This window comes from Triturus cristatus, chromosome 12 (assembly GCF_964204655.1).
Source record: "Triturus cristatus chromosome 12, aTriCri1.1, whole genome shotgun sequence".
NCBI lineage: Eukaryota > Metazoa > Chordata > Amphibia > Caudata > Salamandridae > Triturus > Triturus cristatus.
The window spans coordinates 681,555,733-681,576,221 of record NC_140595.1 but is presented as its reverse complement, the minus strand read 5'-3'; the positions used below and the strand labels follow the sequence as shown (position 1 = coordinate 681,576,221).

General features: G+C 41.8%; 1 protein-coding gene across 3 annotated transcripts in view; it reads left to right on the top strand.

Moving 5' to 3' along the window:
• The window catches only part of PLCG2 (phospholipase C gamma 2), a 436,087-nt gene that overhangs the window by 332,784 nt on the left and 82,814 nt on the right, over positions 1-20,489 (top strand). For all 3 annotated transcript variants that reach the window (XM_085638502.1, XM_085638503.1, XM_085638504.1), the window contains exons 16-19: positions 1,039-1,119; positions 9,528-9,706; positions 14,542-14,742; positions 20,033-20,152. In XM_085638502.1, the coding sequence (XP_085494628.1) occupies positions 1,039-1,119; positions 9,528-9,706; positions 14,542-14,742; positions 20,033-20,152 (581 nt within the window). The remainder of the gene's footprint in view (positions 1-1,038; positions 1,120-9,527; positions 9,707-14,541; positions 14,743-20,032; positions 20,153-20,489) is intronic.

Here is a 20,489-nt window from a genome sequence, read left to right as displayed (position 1 = left end):
ATCTGGGGACACTACTAATCAATGGCTTGTGCCTGAGGTGTGATAGAATGCACACTAATACCTGGGGCCACTACTGGAACATCATACACTAAGTGGCAAATCCTGGACCACAACACAGTAGGCTCTGTAACCAGGGTCCCATTAACCAGGTGCTGCTTCCTGAGACACCCGGCATACCAGAACGTCAGACACCTGTTACTAGTTCCTAGGATAACACAGACCATATAGGTCTACCTGAAGCACCATTGAACAGATGCTCCTTCTTTAGACTTCACTGACCAAGTACTGCTTTTTGAGACCTCACTGACTAATCAGTTACTGCCAACTGAGACGTTAATGTCTGGTAGCAGGCCAGTTTATCTAGCACAGTCAATTGTACTGCTTCTACAAACACATACACTAGGTAGTTCTGCTTGAGATATACATACCAGCAACTTCTCCCTAATACAGAATAAACTAGATACTCTGTGTAGGGACACCCTACACCAGATATTACTTTCTGCAGAACAAAAGATTAGTCATGCTCCTTGAACACTATAAACCTGGTGGTCTTTAATAGAACACTGCTGCCAGTCCACAGACCCAACACTCGGATCACAAGTTTCTTCAATATTATGTTGGGAGAGACGGATGGGGAGGGGAGCATATCAATTTTAAAGGCATTAAAAAGACTTAACAACAAGGTGCAAAAGATATGAAGATTAAGATGTAAGCAACATGGTGTAACATTGGCTATTGAGGCAGAAGGACGGGGGACAGGTTTGAAATGGGACATTAAGATGCTCAAAAATGTTTGTGAAGGTGTTTACCTGATTGACTGTCTCCATCCACGTCTGTCACAAGCACTAATTGTAGAGTGTCTTATTAAAGTGCATCCTTGCCATGTGGAATATGTTTATAAAAGTGTGAAAAGCAGACAAAAGGGTACCAGTTTGTGCATTTTGCCAAATTCTAACAGTGAATTCTGAATGTTACTGGGCCGTGTGTGCCTTCTTGATAATCATCTGGTCCTGTGCTAAGTATTTTCTTGCATTTCAGAGATGGTCTCGGAATTATTGTGCCATCGCGGATGGGAAGCTATCCTTCGGTGATGAGATAGAACAAAACAACGATGTAAAGGTAGGCACTGCATCTTTAAATTATATTGTAGGTCTTTTTTTCTTCCTTATTTTCTTCGTTGGGTGATCGTTAGAGTATTGAATGTCTTGATGTATGGCAGATGGTGGGTACTGGGGAGCAAAAGGTGGGTGCCAGCCTGCACACCTATTTAAGATCGTGTATTTGAAATTTAATGAGGTAATATCTTTAGAACAATGCATGCAGCTGTGAGCCTAAGGACCTGCCTATCGGCCCTGTGGACAAAACTAATCAAATGAGGAAACGGATAAACTCTGTTCCAACACTCAGCGCACTGCTAGAAGTCCCGAAGGTTTCTCTTTATGATTTCGGCATTTAAAAAAACATGTATATAAAAAAATTAACTTGGTACACATTTCAGATTTTGGGAAATTCTTCATTTGATAGCTCTCAAAAATTATCCACCCCCAGATGGGCTTGCTCAGATGAACCAAAACGCAATGCCTTGTGGGCTTTTACTGTTACTGTTCATTGACTATGAACTGAATTTTGAAACACGCAACACAAAGCCCACAAGGCATTGCGTTTTGGCTCATCTGAGCAAGACCATCTGGGCGGATAATTGTGAATAAATGTGGATGTGTTTTCTTTGCACCTTTTCTGTCGTGCCTCTGATAAGGGCGTAGGCCCAGAAACGCGTCAGGCAGTAATGATCGACATGAAAGCTGAAAGGACACAGAAGCGTGAAGGGTACTTCACCCGTAAAGGTTGCTGGAGAGTGCGACCTATCTTGGGGGCAAGTTTGGATCTTTGATATATATATATATATCCGTAACCTCCTCCTCCAACATGAGATGAACACCTGTAACCTCCTCCAACTTGAGATGAACACAGGCATCGATGTGTGTTGCTCTTAATGTTGTTTATTGCAGTTTAGTCAGCATATAAATATTACCTACTGACAGTTGCCAGTAGGTAGTTATCGTTAGGACCATGTTTAGATAGAAAAAGCATTTTTGCTGATATCATTGGCGCCGTTTGATGAATCTTCACATAATTTTTTTTTAAAAGTGCACTGGCGATTCTTGTTTTGGGCGATCCATCAAGCGGACACGAGCAAAAAAAGGGGGAGTCTAAAAAGGTGTTTTTCCAATGTTAATTCCAATAGAGAAAACTGCTGGACACAATTACACCAAATCTGGCCGATAGGTAGCTCTTGGTCCAGAAAGATCCCTTTTTGTTATTTGTTGTAAATCCGTTAAGTAGTTTGGGAGATATATATAAAAAAAACATTTATATATAGGGGCACGGATCCTCCGTGAAGCCAATAGTCCTGTGCTGAAATCTGATTAACTGCCAACACTTCAACCAGGTGTGTTGACAGCCATCTTTGGACTTTGTTTCACCCGAGTCCCACAAAAAACTTTAAAAATAATAAAAGGGGGAAGGGTAGGAATACCCTGACCCCTTAATTGTGGTCCTGGAGTTCCCCTGGGACTCCAAAAGACAAACAATAATTTATGGATCAATGGCTAATGCCAAAAAAAGCTTCCCTACAGTTTAGCCTCCGGATGGGCCAGGTCCTGTGGGCAAGCAGGATAAAATAAAGAGGGGGGGGGGGCACATAGGGCCCCCTCCTGAGGCTCTTTTAAGCTGGGGACCACCACCTCCTGGGGCTTTATTTTAAATTTCGAGAAGGGCCATATGGAACCCCCACCTGGGGTGGGTTCAAGCCTATGCGGCCACCACCTCCCCAGGCACACATTATCATTAAAACTGGGAGGGTGGCATGCAGTTCAATGGAGGGGCCCTCCTGGAGCCATATATGGCCCGGTGTACTGCCACTCCCCAGAGCCAGCTCATGCTGTGTTCCGGGGTGCCCACCTCTGGGACATAGCTGTTTGCTTTAGCTTAGCAGAAACTTTGACAGCTACCGCCAACGTAAAGCAAACACTCCGGTTCCAGCAGGCGGGAGCTGTCAAAGTGCTCTCGCGCACAGAAGACAGAGGTTTCATCTTTTTCCCTGCCCGCAGAAATGCAGGCAGAGAAAGTGATGAAACAGATTGCTCCTTCTTGGAGGGATCTGCCTTTCCAACAGCTCCCACCGTGCAGCAGCAATGCCGGATTACGCAAGAGGCTGGGACCGTGGGGGCCTTGAGGCTCCCTCGCGGTCCCGTAGGTCGGAAGGGAGCAGACAAAGGCAGAATTAAGGTCAGAAACAAGCAGAAAGTTTCAGCATAAAGGTCAGAAATGAGCAGAAAGAGGTAGAATAAAGGTCAGTAAAAAGCAGAAAGAGGCCAGATAAAGTTGAGAAACGAGTAGAAAGAGGCAGAATAAAGGTCAGAATTGATCAGAAAAAGGGAGAATAAAGATAGAAATGAACAGAAAGAGGCAGAATAAAAGTCAGCATTGAGTTGAAAGAGGCAAATAAAGGTCAGCAATAAGCAGAAAGAGCAAAATAAAGGTGATAAACAAGCAGAAAGATGAAGAATAAAGGTCAGAAATGAGCAGCAAGAGGCAAAATAAAGGTGAATATCGAGCAGAAAGAAGCAAAATAAAGATGAGAAATTAGCAGAAAGAGGCAAAATAGAGGTCAGAAACCAGCAGGAAGGGGCAAAATAAAGGTGAGAAACTAACAGAAAGTGGCAAAATAAAGGTCAGCAATGAGCCGAAAGAGGCAAAATTAAGGTGGGAAACAAGCAGAAAGAGGTATAATAAAGGTCAGAAATGAACACAAGAGGCAAAATAAAGTTCAAAATGAGCAGTAAGAGACAAAATAAAGGTGCAAAACGAGCAGAAAGAGGCAAAATAGAGGTCAGAAACCAGAAGGAAGAGGCAAAATAAAGGTGAGAAACTAGCAGAAAGAGGCAAAATAAAGGTCAGCAATGATCAGAAAGAGGCAAAATTAAGGTGGGAAATGAGCAGAAAGAGGCAAAATAAAGGTCAGAAATGAGCAGTAAGAGACAAAATAAAGGTGCAAAATGAGTGGAAAGAGGCAAAATAAAGGTCAGAAACCAGCAGCAAGAGGCAAAATAAAGGTGGGAAATGGGCAGAAAGAGGCAAAATAATGGTAAGCAATAAGCAAAAAGAGGCACAATAAAGGTCAGCAATGAGCAGAAGGCGGCAAAATAAAGGTCAGAAGGGAGAAGAAAGAGGCAAAATAGAGGTCAGAAACCAACAGCAAGTGGCAAAATGAGCAGGAAAGGCAAAACAGAGGCAGAAAAACGAACAGGAAAGGGAAAACAAAGGGCAGAAAAACAAGCAGAAAAGACAAAACAGAGCAGAAGAGGCCAAAACAGAGAGCACTCAGACACACCCACCTACACACAGATCCACTCAGACACTCTCACACTCAGTCTTACTCACTCATGTACTCACTCACACATTCACTGCCAAAGGTTAGTGGATACATTTAGAATTCTAAAAAACATAGAAATTCACTGAAAAAAACAAAGGTTACAGGGATGTTATAGTTAGGAAATAGAATTATAAAAACCATGGAAATTCACTGAAAAAACAAAGGTTTCAGGGACGCTATTTTTAGGCTGAGATTTCACTTGTACTCGTACTCGTCAATGGTTGTATTTGTGTGTGAGTGAGTGTGAGTGATTTTGTGGGTGTGTGAGCGGATGTGTGAGTGAAGGAGTTGCTGTAAGGGTGTTTAAGTAAGTATCTGATTAGCTCTGTGGTGTGAGTAACTATGCTGGTGAGTGAGTGGGTGTGTCAGTGGCTATATGGGTGAGTGAGTGGGTGTCTGCATAAGTGAGAGACTGGGTGTGTAAGTGGCTGTATGGGTGAGTGAGTACCTGTTTGAGGGAGTATTTGGTTTAGTGAGTTGGTGTATGAGTGGTTGTATTGGATAGTGAGTGTCTGTGTGAATGACTGTATGGGTGAGTGAGCAGATATGGGAATACTTGTATTGATGATATGTGAATGGGTATGTAAGTGGGTGTGTGGGTGCTTGTATGGGAAAGTGAGTGGCTGTGTTAAGAGGCTGTATGGGTATGCCTGAGGGTGTTTGGGTGGCTCTATTGGTGAATACATCTCTGTGTGAGTAGCTGCATAGGGAAGTGTATGGCTATGTGAGTGGCTGTGTGAATGAGTGTCTGGTTGTAAGAGTGGTTGTATGGGTGAGTGAATGGTTGTGTGAGTGGCTGTATATGTGAGTGAGTGGGTATGTGAGTAGCTCTAAGGAGAGAGAGGTTTTCTGAGTACTTGTATGGGTCTGTGAGTGGGTATGTGAGTGGTTGTATGGGTGTGTGAGTGGGCATTCGAGAGGTTGTATGGGGTATTAGTGGGTATGTGAGTGGTTTTGTGAAAGATGTTATCAGTGATGTCATTCGAGATGTCATCATGGATGTCATCAGTAGTGTCACTGACCATGTCATGAGTGATGTAATATGTGAGGTCATAAGCAGTGCATTGCGGGGGGTGTAAGTTATAATTAGCTGAAATTCACTGGTTTTGTACTAGTGAAATCTGACCCTAACTTTAACGTCCCTGTAACCTTTGATTTTTTACAGTGAAAAACATAATTATCTATCTATCTATCTATCTATCTATCTATCTATCTATCTATCTATCTATCTATCTATCTATCTATCTATCTATCTATCTATCTATCTATCTATCTATCTATCTATCTATCTATCTATCTATCTATCTATCTATCTATCTATCTATCTATCTATCTATCTCTCTATCTATCTCTCTATCTCTCTATCTCTCTATCTATCTATCTATCTATCTATCTATCTATCTATCTTTCTATCTTTCTATCTCTCTATCTATCTATCTATCTATCTATCTATCTATATACATTATGCTATCAAAAATATGATCATTTACATTGTAAAAAACAATACATCAGGATAAAAACAATTAATATTACATTAAAGAAATGTTCATTCAAATATCCAATAAAATGCAATGTTATAAGCCCCTTAAAAACATTCTGAGCAGGATCAAACATAGAAGCAAGAAGAGCTAAAAAGGTGCAACAATGTTCAGAGACTGCTTAACACATTTTGGTCTCCTCCACCAGGCAAATAGCAGGAATCTCGAAATAGCAAACACTAGCCATCTTGTGGTGTCTGATTTGAATATGCGTGTGGCTTCCAAAGGGCACCTAATGGAAAGCATACGACAGACAGGAGCTATCCAGGTTCTTCTAAAATCAGCATAGGATGGACAACAAAAAAAGTGCTCTAGTGTCTCGGGGGCACTTTGGCATGAAGGGCACATTCGATTGGCCAGCACATTACCCCAGCAACTTCTCCTTGCATTTAAGGGAATAGTTCCATATCTAAGTTGGGTATACAGTGCACGTGCCTGTGGTGGTTCAATATCGTTCAGGAAAGTTTTGAAGCCAAAACTATCTTTAACATTAAGAAACCTCACAGTTAAAGTGCCATGTGCAGTGCGTTCTATATTTTCCGAAGCCATCAGTCCCCAGAACCTTTTTTTGACAAGGGTAGCCATAGATTTAATAATGGTCCCAGGTTCCTCCCAGATCTGTCCCAGTCCTAATTTAATTAACCAAGCCTTGATCTTGTTGAACCACTTAATTCGACCTGTTTGCTTGTGCAGGGCAATCAACTCAACCATGGCCTTCTTCAACGGGACACAGGTGTTACTTGTCCAGGCCGTTATCCTGAACAGGAGTGCCCTGAGAATAGCAAAGTGTTCAATAGGTTTTAAGTCAAGATCTACCCTAAGCTGCAAGAGTGGTGTGTTTACTGGCAGGTTTATTATGGCTCTGATAAATTTATTTTCTACAAGGGTTAGATCCAACAGGTTTTCCAGCCCCCATAACTCTGCCCCGTATAGGGCTGCTCCTAATGCTTTAGCCCTGTGGAGTTCTGGGATAGGTGAGATGGGCCGGTAAGCGGAGGCCCTGGCCCTGCGTACTATGGCACAATCTACATGCTGGAGGGATATATATATATATATATATATATATATATACCTGACACATCGACTTATGTAGGGGTAGAGTTATGAATTGTCAATTATAGTAATCTATATACATTTACCTTCACTATTTAGCAGTAGTCGATATTGTGATCATAGTTTTTGGGTAGGTTGCTAGTTATGTCCCCTCAATATTCTAACATACAGATGGTAAAGATGGTTGTGCCCTATTCGTTCAAGTATATCTGTGATCTTTCACATGCCGTAGATGTCTGTTGATTTCATTTGTGGTCTGTTGAGACCAGATGAGGTCTAGGAGGAGGAGGTGTAGTGTGTTGCTGTGCCGGGTGTTTAGCGGCCTGGTAATAAGATGTTTAATTTTTGTGCTTTACTGGGGCTAATTTGCTGATGGGAGTTAGTAGCTTGTACAGACTGACTTAAGAAATAAGAAGTTTTATCATGCAGACATATTTGTATATACACATGTCCTTAAAAAGAATAATCAGATAATAAAACAGAATACAAATTTGTAGCAAGCACACACAAAAACAGAAATATGTAAAGAGAACTACACCAATATTGCACACAGAAAGGCAAATTAGAAATTAACAATGTACTATTGTCTCCCTCGAACATCAGGAAATAGGCATGGCTACAGCTTATCTTAAGTCATAAAAGTCTCGGATGAGCACAGTCTCAGGTGGCTTACACCAGTGTGTTTAGGATGCCAGTGCCTCTTTCTAGATTTCAGGTGCAGGGAATACATGAAAAGATCTAATCACTATGCCATAGTTTCAAGTCAGAAACTATTCCATAGCAATACCTGGATGCCATCAGATAAGGGATGATCCAGTGACAGGCATGTGTAGCTGGCTCCTGGAGCTGGTAACGTCAGCACCCAGACCACAAGCATAGAAAAGAATACACCCTGGTGCAGTCTCTTAGACTCCGCCCCTCCCAAACATGGCTACCATCATAAAACACCTGCTGCTCTGGAACAAGAGTAAAGAACAGGATGGAAGGATGCACTTCCTGATAAGAAATGGCATCATATTGCAGCAGCACGCTCCTCCCCAAACTAGTTCGGGCACCAGTACCCTCCAAAGAAGGGATCTTTCAAAAGAACTATGGGGGTGAGGGACTATATAAACCTGTAGGGAAGGCAACTAAAGTGTGTTGTTCCAGTTAAGCCCCAGATGTCATACGGTACAGGTAGTTTCTTCTGTTATGCGCAACCATGATAGTTGCATTCCTCACTAAGAGAAGAAAGAAATACACAGAAGGGTCCTTCCTTCCTGTTCCTCTCTCTCTGCCACTGCATGTGACTGAATTGTGACACACAAAAACCCAGAGCTCTATGCACTTGCACAGAAGAAGTGGATAAACGAAGGAGGCAGGAGGCTGGCCACAATTTATAGAAACACATTGAGAACTGCACAGCAACATATTGTATTACACTTTTTACTGTGCTACTGTTTCTCTGCCCCTTCGACTGTATGTGCTGGAAACATTTAATGAGAAGAGGCAGCATCTTAAACTGAAATGTTGGGATCTTAATGAGAAGTTCTTAAGTGGGATTTTGGTCAGATCTTCCCTCAGAGTATGTATGATTCTCTTCTGAAGGAAGATGCGGTCCGTTAAGAGATGTATTATAGTGCGACCATTTGAAAATCCTATGATGCAGTGGCTTGGTAGAGGAGTTTGCAGCCATCACCATCCAGTCGTATATTTGCTCTTGATAAAGGATGTGAATGACATCTTGAGAGATGGGTTCTAGCAGCAGATATACCTCATTGTCCGGATGTGAGACCACCCTATTTAGTGTAGACAGAGGCAATAGCAGGAATCGAGGAATCTGCCAGTCTAGATATAATGGTAGACACACCACTGACAGTCTGCTATTGCCTCTGCCAGGTTTTGCTGTGAACTTCGTCACTCATGGTGGAAGATCCACTGCTCATTTGAGGGTCATCTGCCACTACATCTGGCAAAGTTAACTTCATTAAAGCCCGCCATTAAAAAGGTGGCATACGTCAATGGAAGTGTGAATGTGGTATCCTGATGTACTGATGAAAAAAATACTAGCATGCTAGGGAGACAAAATATTTTGTCACTGGTAATGGCTGCCTACTTTGAGGGTACATTTGACCAGCTGTGATGGGCACTTTTGGATTATTCACCAGAGTTTTCACCCCAAAGTCGCTCCTTCTGGGGTAGACTTTGATGATTTAGTGGCGAAACCTCTGCCACCCTAGGAGCACATTGTAGATATATTGTACATTTCCACAGCTGCCTTGGCGGTAGTGATAATTCTCCCACATTGGTGCAAGTAAGTCTGTCTGCCAAACTCCATTTGTCCTTCTATTAAATGTTACGATGCATGTGAATTTTAGGCCACCACTGCCACTCTAAGTGTGCTTGAACAAATCTCATCTTCAGTTACTTTTCTGAAACCTGTGTGCTGATATGGCAACTCGTTGGTTGAAGAGCTAGTAACATTTTCTGAGTGCTGCTTTAAAATTGGTATTGTCTCTCAGGATCAGGTAACCACAGACCTGCATCTCAGCGAGAAGTGGTTCCATGGGAAGATGAAGAATGGGCGAAAGACAGCAGAGAAGCTGCTCCAAGAATATTGTGCAGAAATGGGAGGCAAGGATGGCACCTTCCTGGTGCGGGAAAGTGGAGCCTTCCCCAATGACTACACCCTCTCCTTTTGGTAAGAGTGATTTATGTGTAACAAATTGTGTTTTAGAGATAATCAAGGGTGAGGCTTTTCTGTAAGCAAGTCTCACAAGTATAATGAGTTAATGGGACAAATGGCCTCCTGACCTAAGCAATTTTATCTTACCTATTAACAATATGCATCAGGTATCAATTACATCACTATTGACAGCAAATGTGCTTCAGAGGCATGAACATGAAAAAGATCACACAGGGAAGTACACAGTCCTTTAATTTTATTAATTTGAGGGTTCATTACCAGATACTGCACATGTGCAACACATATAGTGCAGCAAAAATTGTCAAATTGTGTATCGACTGATGAAACTTGTTCAAGTTTCAATCACTCTTGGTCCCCTCCACTGAGATAGCTCAAGGTTTGGACACTCCACCTTTCCTCATGCAAAAGTCCTCAGAGTTTAGGCACTTATCTTTCCTTCTCATGGGGGTTGTCCATGTTTAAGCACTACACATTTAAGAGAATTTAATGCTTAGTGCCTCATCTAGGGTTCTTAGAGTAGACTTTCAATCTACCAGTCCAGAGAACAAAATACAGACACCACACCAGCAGAGGAAGTTCCAGTGTATTTAGAAGTAGAAGCCAAAATGTATCACAATCTTAGGTTACATTTCCAGAACCACTACATTACTATTTTGCATTCCTGGCAATTGATTCTGCTCCCTGATACTACTCCTACAAAACCATAGAGCTGCACTAAATCCACATGCTGAGGAAAGTAAAATATATACATACAGTACCACATTGGTGTTATGACTGAATGATATATATAATGCCCAAATCTGGCATCATGAGGCCTCCAGGGAAGGGACACCTCTAGTCGCACTGATTCCAAGGCTACTCCCTAGTGTAATAACCAGCCGTACTTGGACAGTATATATATATATATATATATATATATATATCATCCAGTCATAACACCAATGTGATGCTCTATGTATATATTTTACTTTCCTCAGCATGCAGATTGAGTACAGCTTTATGGTTTAGAAGGAGTGGTAATAGGGAGTAGATATCCTTGGTCTTGACGAAAAGCCTTGGGGTAGGGCTTGAAACATGTAGACCCTTAGAAACTCAGGAACATTATTCCCTTGAGTCTCATTATTTTCCCCGTTTTTTAACAATACCGACTAGAGGTCCGAATAAAGAATATTCTACCTACTGGGCAGGTATTTATAAATTTGCACACAAAAAAACCCACTCCTATTTTTCACATCTAGTATTTATCTATTGAATTTACAACTATAAATGCTCCCACATATTTTGTAGGTCACAGCACTGCCCATTCCTCAGTGGAATGGGATAGACCTAATGACGAAGCATGCCACCAAGTTGAAACCCTGGTGGGTGAGGGTTATCTAAAGAAAACATTCTGTTTTCCAACTAGAAGTGGAGGTCTAGTCCATAATTGATGGACGGGCTCTTTTTGGTTCTTTGATAATATTGACAGGCGGACAAGTCACTCTGTTTCTTTCCTCTACCTCCCACCTTGTAATTTGTTTTGTTTAAATGGCCTAAATACAAGTGCATCAGAATGTCCATCCTGTTTGGGGCAGATGTACTGTTGAATTGTTTTTTCTGTTCGGGACAACCAGAGAGAAGCTGGCAGTCCCAAAGAGAAAAACAAAAATGACCCCCAAAACCAGGGAGATAACCTCCAGGATGTCAGATGCATTAGTATTTTGTTTTTAAAAGCAAACTCCTGCTTTGGGAAAAATAAAAATGTTTGCTGATCAATCGCTGCAATATGGTGGCTGCTCATCAAACTTTCAGTGCCTTCAGAGGAGCTGATGTGTTGATGGATTCTCTGACGAAGTAGATATTTCTGCAAGGCCAGAACTCATCTCTAAATATGGTGAGCAGCAACCCGACAGGCTAGCGGTGTGATGACCTCTGCTACCCTGATAAAACAGATGACCGCCTGGCAAACCTTAAATCAGTCCCTAAGTGAATAAACCCTCCTTACTAACATTTAGGTCATCAATTCTATATTTTTGTCCTCCATATCAGAGCTCTTGGGGACTCCATTTCCTCTTTTCCAAAGGTACTCAGTGTTTAGAAATATTTCCTCCTCCCCTCCTCCAATTACTTTTTGCATATGAACACTCCTGATTCCTTCTTGGATTCCTTTCCTCCCATCTGCAGACCTTCTTTCCTGAAGAGAGAGAGTGAGTTGTCAGCATGTAGTCACTCTCCCTATCTCTATCTGTTTATACACTGAAGCAGATCTAAAGATACACAGATCATCTTCTTGATTCACTTGCACAAATCTTTGTATATTATCTTCACACATGAGCACCTCAAAAATGTTCAAAGAATCTCCAAATTTAGATCAAGGCAAAGCTTTGTGAAAACATCAAAATACAGTTGTTATAAATCTGAAATGCTAATGGCATTTACTAATTTGTTCCAGAATAGATATACATTGATCAGGCCCATTTCGTTTAATTTGGCAATATCTGACTGGATTTGGCCAGTTACAGTAGTGGTCAAGAATAGAAACTATCATATAGCTGAAAGGAATCCTACCACTGTTTCAGTTACTTGATTGCAATAAACTCACCACTTCACTGGTTCTTTCTAATTCAATTATTGGAACCTCATCTATGCTGAGGCTTCAAAAAAGGAAATCCTAAAACTTTACAGACAACAAAAATCAAGGAGCCAGGCTTAAAGAAACCAGACCATAACGCTTTGGCCATCCTAGACTTGAATTGCTTTGTGGTAGTACAGACAATAGCTAAAACATCTTCATACCTTCTGTGAAGCCAGAGATGGGTGGGCCCCAAAAGACTTCCAATTCCTGTTCCAAAACTGCACAACCAGTTGTACTTGAGATTGTGCAAGGCCACCCTGCTGGCACAGGTTTCATCATATGTCTCTCAGAGGCAAATTGATCTGAGTTGTGGGTGCATAGTTCTGTGATATTTTAACCCAACCAAAACGGGCAACATTTATTAATCCACCAGGACTATCCCCTCAAAAAAACGATCAGATCCCTTTTTAGAGCAGCTTGACCCTGAGGATGTTCAAATTTTTATAACTGAATACCTTTTATCCTTGTAGTGCATCAAACTGTGTATTACCCAGAAATTGGTAAGCGGCACACACATCTGCTCTATTACGAATACAAGCACACTGAAGTAGCCTGCGGCCATAAGCATGTGATTTATAAAGCAGTAAACACAAATATATAAATAAAGTATTTTGTATGTAAGTATACATTGTTATTCTGTGAAGGTGCATGCTTGTAATGCAGCAGCACCATTACTTCAATGTCAGAGCTTTGAGTTGCAGCATAGGTTTGATAGAATAGATCTGCCATCATATCAATCACCCATGTAGACTTTGTCTTTTCAGATAAGTAACTAAATAGCTTAAAAGTGAATTTGAAAAAAAATTATGGATACAATTAAATACTTTCAAATAAGCATTTAGAAACAGGATAATTAGAAAAACACTTGCAAGTCGTCTTGGGTTATTCTTAGTTTGCTTGTTTAACATAAAATTAATATTAATACAAGTAATAATTACTTTTACTATAATTAAGTATTATCTGTTAGGGTTAGAGAGAGATTCCATGGTTTTAATTTAACTTAGTTTAATTTGATTTTATTAACATGTTTAAATATGTCGTATTTGTTAGGTTAATGTTAATGTGTGGGCTTGGGTTAGGCTTAATAATTATTTCATCATTAATAATTAATTGGTATAATAGCTTTTAGGGTTTGTGTTAGTGTAGAAGCAATGGGCTCAGAGTCAAGGCTATTTCAATGTTAGGAGTTGGGGATTGAAGTGAGAAAGGATTTGGTCGAAAAGATGGGGTCGAAATAAAGGGCAAGTTTGAACAAAGTCACTGAAGTAATTAAAATAATGAAATGTCAAAGTGACTAGTTAGAAGTAATAGTGTACAGCAACAATGGTGATCAACTGATGACATAGATGCTTGACAACTACCCCCTCTGAGAAGCTGTGTGTATAAAGATAAAATCAGGAGGCGGACACGGTTAAGAGATCATTTAACATAGTAGATTTGACATGCATGATCACAAAGCACAGTTATAAGTCACCCAGTGTAGTCAGTTTTTAGTGTCCTCTATTTCAATTTATCAGTCTAGATGTGCTTACTTGGGCACATACTACATTGTCCAGGGAAAGTGAGAGACTAAGGGCCTGAATACGATGCCGGTCAGACTCTTGTCCCGACCGGCACCGTTACTGAAGCAGGACGGCAGCACATGCCCCAAAAGAAAATAAACACTTTATAATCATCCCTGCACCATGTGGTAGGCACCATGCGGTGCCTGAAACATGGTGCAGCGATGGTTAGGGGGCCTCTAGACCCCATAGCGGAGGGCCAGGGGAGAAAGTGGCCCTGCTAGGGGCCCCCAAAGTCACTTCCCCCCTGCCTTTTCATGGAGAGTGAACAGCAATGAAAAGGCAGGCGGAAAGGAACATTGTATTCCCTATGGCAGTGCCTGAGCACGCTCCGCCCTTATTGTAGGAATTTCTGACCCTCCAATGCACCGACGGGCTCAAGGAACCCGTCGGAAGTGCCGCGGATGGTCCCTCCGCCCGCCGCATCATAATGCGGCAGGCGGACTGCAGGGGAGATGTAGGTGAGTCTGACACCGAAGAGCCATTGGTGTCGGATCCACCGACATTGTAATAAGCCCCTAAATTGTTGAAACTGTTTCATTTATTCACTGACAATATTCACACCAGGTGGTACTGGTGGCTAGTTTATCACTGAATTGACAAGTGCTTCCCATAAATCCTTGACCTATCTTTCCTCTTTTCCTCTCATCCAGGCGCTCCAACAGAGTGCAGCACTGCCGGATCCGTTCAGATATGGATGGAGATAAAGTGAAGTACTACTTAACAGACAACCTCCTGTTCGACAGTGTATATGACCTCATCAATCACTACAGGGAATCGCCCTTCCGATGTGCAGAGTTTGAGCTGCGCCTCACCGACGCTGTGCCCAATCTGAACCCTCATGAGTCCAAATGGTAATCTTCAGCTAAAGGAATATGATTTCATGGTGTTTTGATATTTCATTGGTCTTGGTCTTTACACTGCCCCCTGACTGGAGGAATGAATGCCCGTTTTTACAAGTCAGCCATGTTTTATTTGTTGCCTTGGAATCACAAAATATGGGAATTTTTATTTTATTTCAGTTTTTTGTTGCAAGCAGTGATAAAGGTAAAATAGGACAAGTGATTTCTTTCCAAGATGTTTCTGTAAGAAGCTTAGTTTTTTTGTTTCTTTTCCCAATAACATATTGGAATTCCCTGATGTACTCTAAGATTCTGCCATATTGTCATCCTGTGACCTTCAGTGTTAGACTAGGATAAGACCATCCCTAGGAATGTTTTCCCTGCAGATTGCAACTTCAAATGTATGTGTGTTATCGCTGCACAAACCCATATCTTTTGTTTCTTGTCGGCCTCCCAAATCCCACTATGTCAGCCTGAAGGTCGCGTATCTGTCTCACCTCAGACAGATGTAAGCCCCTCCCCTAAGTATCACGGACCCCTCACCTACATCTCTCAGTGATTCACCTGTCAATCTTTATTCTGTCCCTGGTGGTCAGGCCCTGCTCCATAGCAGTTTTGGAAGGTGCATACGTAGATTCATATTTTGTTCAAGATAATGCATTGTACATCACTAGAAAATGTAAGGCCAAAGAAGTCACATTCTTTAAGAACTGTGTAATGTGAGTAGGTGCCACCCTTTTTCTGATATATCTTCTCAATATGTTGTCAGGGTACATTAGAAGCTTTGTCATGTCCATGTTATAGAGTACTTCAAGCCGACCAATTGACCCATGTTTTTTTAATAGTGAGTTTCCTACATTCGCACCCTTTTTGAGGCAACTTCTCACTAGGGCATTACATGTACTTTTGAAGTGTAACTAAATGTTTAAAAAAAACGTATCCAGCTTTAAAAAAATAAAGTGAGCGAGTTAGAGTATAGCGAGGACTGCACCACACACATTTCTGGAAGAGGGTGAAATTGCTGATTTGCACAAAACTGTTTTTAATTGATTTTACAATTGTTGCACTGAAGTTAGCAAACAAGAAAAGGTGAGCTGGTGTATTTCTGCATGTAAGAGCTGGTCACCGACTGAACACCATCTTTGTTAGCTGTCTAGTCGACCGATAGAGGGAGTAACCCCTCACTATTTAAGACTAATGCAAGCGCGGATGCACATGTATTTCGAGCACTGCGCCACACACATTGCTGGAAGTGGGTGAAATTGCTGATTTGCACAAAACTGTTTTTAATTGATTTTACAATTGTTACACTGAAGTTAGCAAACAGGCAAAGGTGAGCTGGTGTACTTTCGCATGTCAGAGCGGGCCACCAACTGAACGCAATCTTTGTTAGCGGTCTAGTCAACCGATAGAGAAGGTAACCACTCACTATTTAACACAGATGCAAGCGCGAACGCGCAGCAGACACGTGCAGCGGGTGCGCCGCTGGCGTGCCAAAGCCATACCCAAGGCAAGCCTATCTGCGCCTGTCCATGCACAGGTCTCGCACAGCGCCAGCCATGCTGCCAGTTTGAAGGAAACCACTAATGGGCCAAGCCGCCGACAATAGACGACGGAACAACTTCTGGCACTGGGTAAGCCGTGGGGGGTGGTGAAACCAACCTCTCGGTGCCTGTCAGCCCAAGAATAATACCTAAGGTAACAGGGGGGAATAACAACCTCAGATGTGGTCTGCTTAATGTCAGATCCCTTGTGAAGCATCACCTGGAGATTCACCTCCTACTGGAAACACATGATATGGATGCCATGTTTCTGACTGAAACTTGGACACGCCCAGATTCAGAAGTCGAATTGGGCCTGACCTGCCCTACAGGCTATAGGGCTTTTCACAAGCCCAGGGTAACAGAAGAGGAGGTGGAGTAGGAGTGATCTTTAAGGACAAATGGGGATGAAGTAGCAAACATAGAACTTCTGGGGTTCTCATGAAAGGACCCTAAGGGCCAAATACTCACAGGTATTGTGTGTTATAGGCCCCCCGGCCCAGTTAAACCCCAGCAACAGACACTGATCGACCTTTTTATTAATATGTTACTCACTCATGCCAGATTCATAATCTTGGGGTACTTTAACTTGTGGTCTAATGCAGGCCTGGGTCCGGCGCTAAAAGACTTCCTTCATTCCTGTGAGAATATAGGTCTACAACAAATGGTGTTGGAACCGACGCATCAGGATGGGCACATATTAAATCTAATATTCTCAGCCAAAAATGCTATGGCAATAGAAAACAACCCCTGTGCTGGACCGATCATAATTTAATAAAATTCTCGATATCAAACCCTAGATTGATCCACCACATAGCCGATATGGAGACTAACCGCCTTGGCAGAGAATGGAATAAACTTTTAGGAATATTGAAGGCAAACCCTGTGTTCCACAGGGATTGACCCTTTGATTTAAATAAATCAGTGGATAATCACATAGAATTTCACAAACAAGATTAGAGATATTTTAGATCTTACTGTCCCAATAAAAGAATAAAAAAATACACGCAGACCATCAGCACCCTGTTATAACGTAGAGTCAATAACTCTAAAAATAGGCTGCAAACAGGCAGAAAGAAAATGGTGGAAATGATATGTGGAGGAGGATAAAATAGCCCTGAAAGTAGCCATGAGTAGTTATAAAATGGAGCTCTCTAAGGCAAAAGCTGAATACTATGTCAGCGCTATTCTAAATGCATCTAACAGCACCAGAGGCATATTTCAAAATAATGAATGACATATCTAAACCAGATTGCCTCAAAAACAAGGTTATCCCCACTCAAGATCTTTCTGATAGTCTGGCTGTATTTTTTTAGAACAAAATCAGCAAACCCATCGATGGGCTGGAAATCAGCCCCTCAAATTACTCAGTAGGCCATGACCAGACTAGCTTGTGTAAGATGCGATCAGTGGTTCAGAGAAGGGATAAGGTAGACAAAGATGAGTTTGAGACCCTCAAACACTTTACGAATCTTTCAGAGGATGATTTCAGCAAGTTAGCATTGAGTGTATCCTCGTGGTCAAACCACAATAAGGAGCTGAAGGGGCAGAGAACAGGTTATCCCCCGCTCAGAAATCTGTATACAATAAAGGACCTGTTCACATAGTGAGCTTGTGATTCATACATCCATTGCAGTTGTCATCTATTTTAGACAGACTGTAGAGCAAGTGATTATATCATCTATGCTACTTGTAGGTAAGACTCACCAATCAAGGCAAAGACAAGAGTATTTCAAACGAGGTAGAAAATGTGGTGAAAAAGTGTAGCAGGCGAGTACCTTCCTGCTTTATCCTCCCTGGTGTTGCTACCGTGAGGCACCATCACTCCTTTCCTACACTTTTTCACCACATTTGGGTGTTAGTAGATATAAATTGTTGGACACAGGATAGCCTTCTCTTCTACCTCGTTTGAAATACTCTTGTCTTTCCCCTGTATCCTCGGGGTCCCTGCTGGATCCTTTACCTCACTGAGTGTGGAAAGACCTGAAGGGAGAGCTCTTCCCACAACTCCGTAGGATTTTTTGCCAATCCCTCAATAGTGAGGTAGTACCATCTCTTTGGAAACAGGCCATTGTTATGCCACTTCTGAAGAAACCTACCTTAGACCCCGGGTCCCCCAATAACTACACCCTTCTACCTTACCCAAGGAAAATTATCCAACAATTTGTCAGCAAAACACTCTCTCTCTCGATACTACCCACAAATTTGAAGATGAGCAATTTGGCTTTCGACCAGGGCATGGAACCCAAACCGCCCTACTAACATTCATGGACGAACTTAGAATGAGAGCTGACAAAGGTCTATCAGTCATACTGATCCTATTGTACATGTCTGCCGCATTCAAAACGGCCAACCACGGAACTCTGATGAACAGGCTGGCTGCAAACGGAATGGGAGGTACAGTAGCAAAGTGGCTCTAGTCCTATTCAACTGATAAACTACAAGCGGTAGCCTTACCCCCCTTCCAATCTGAATTTAGAAACATTAAACACAGTGTCCCTCAGGGCTCAGCATTCAGTCTGATACTTTTTAATATCTGTATGAGCCAGCTGATTTCAATCATCTAGTCATACAAAGTTAACTTAGTGAATTATGCGGACGATACACGACGTATTCTATCGCTGGACGGGGCTTAATCATTGTCACTTGAAAGCTTTCACAAGTGTATGCAAAAAACGGAATGATGGCTCAAAGAGAACTCCCTGCAGTTTAACGGTGACAAAACCGAGATCCTATGCTGCATGGCAACGAAAATCTTCACCCCTTTCCAGGCTGATTTTTGGCCTATCTGTTCAGACGAGCCCCAAAATACAAGCAGAGACAGTCTGCAAGCTGGGTGTAGTCTTTGATAATAAACTCAGTCTTGAAGCCCAAGTGAACAAAACTGCGGGAACCTGCTATTCTCTCATTAGAGCATTACGAAAGATTCTTCCTATGCTCCCTGTATTGGATAGAAACCCAGTGTTAAGAAGTGTTATCCTAAGCCAAGTAGACTACTGTAATGCTCTACTATTTGGTTTTCCCAACTAACCAATTAAGAGACTCCCAAGAGTCCAAACAATGGCTGCCAAGCCCGCCTTAAATAGCCAGCGCAGGTGATCAGCTCCCATGTCATGAAGGGAGCTTCATTGGCTCCCTCAGATGCAGAGGATACAATTCAAATCACTCTGTATCCTGTTTAAACCACTTCATGGGGCCAGGCATCTCCCGCTACAAAACAAATTTAAATGGTACGCCTGACGAGAAACCTACGATCTACATTGGCTAACCTGGTAAGCAGATCCAGGACTAAAACAAACAGATTTGGAGGAAGCTCGTTTAGTATTGAAGTAGTCCCGCTCTGGAATGAGCTTCTATTAACTCTGAGAAATACTTAAGATCTATTACAGTTCAGAAAGAGTCTTAAAACAAAGGAGCAAAACAGGTCTCCTGTCCTAACCCAGCAAGTTCTACTCATTTAGGATAATGTCTTGTAGCAGTAACCACGTAATACAGCGCAAAGATAACCGTGGCGTGACGGTGCGCTTTATAAGTAGTGTTAACATAACAAGATATCAACATAACAGTTCCAGATGATGCAATAGTGAAAGATGCTGTGTACCTTGTAACTGAGATACGAAAGGCTTCTAGGAGTGTGTAAATGGGTGGCCTGCTATTGTAACTCAGGTAATTCCTTGCCACATCTGACCATCTTGACCTAATATGTTTCTTTACCTGTCACAAAGCCTGCCCCACTAATTCTCCCTGGGCGTTTTTTGCAGCTGGTACTACAGTAACCTCTCCACTGGTGAAGCGGAGGACATGCTCTCGAGAATTCCGCGTGATGGCGCATTTCTAATCCGAAAGAGGGATGAGCCAAATTCCTACGCCATCACCTTCAGGTATGTAGAAGGTATTCGTTTCTGCTTTCCAGGGTGTAAAGTGATAGTATTGGTTTGAAATGTACTAATTACTAAGCTTTCTTCTTCAGAGTTTGTGAATTTATCCAAATGAGCTGTACAGGTAGAACATCTTGCAATAGCACTTTTCATCCACTCCAGTTTATGTAATCTTTAAGAAAATGTTACATTTGCGACTGTTTTGTTGTATATCAAACTATCAATATCAATAATATCAAACTGCACAAATATATCACTATATCATCAAGGTAAGTATATATAGGGAATTTTAAATTTACTATTCAAACTTGACATTTCAACCACAATATTGTGATTTAAC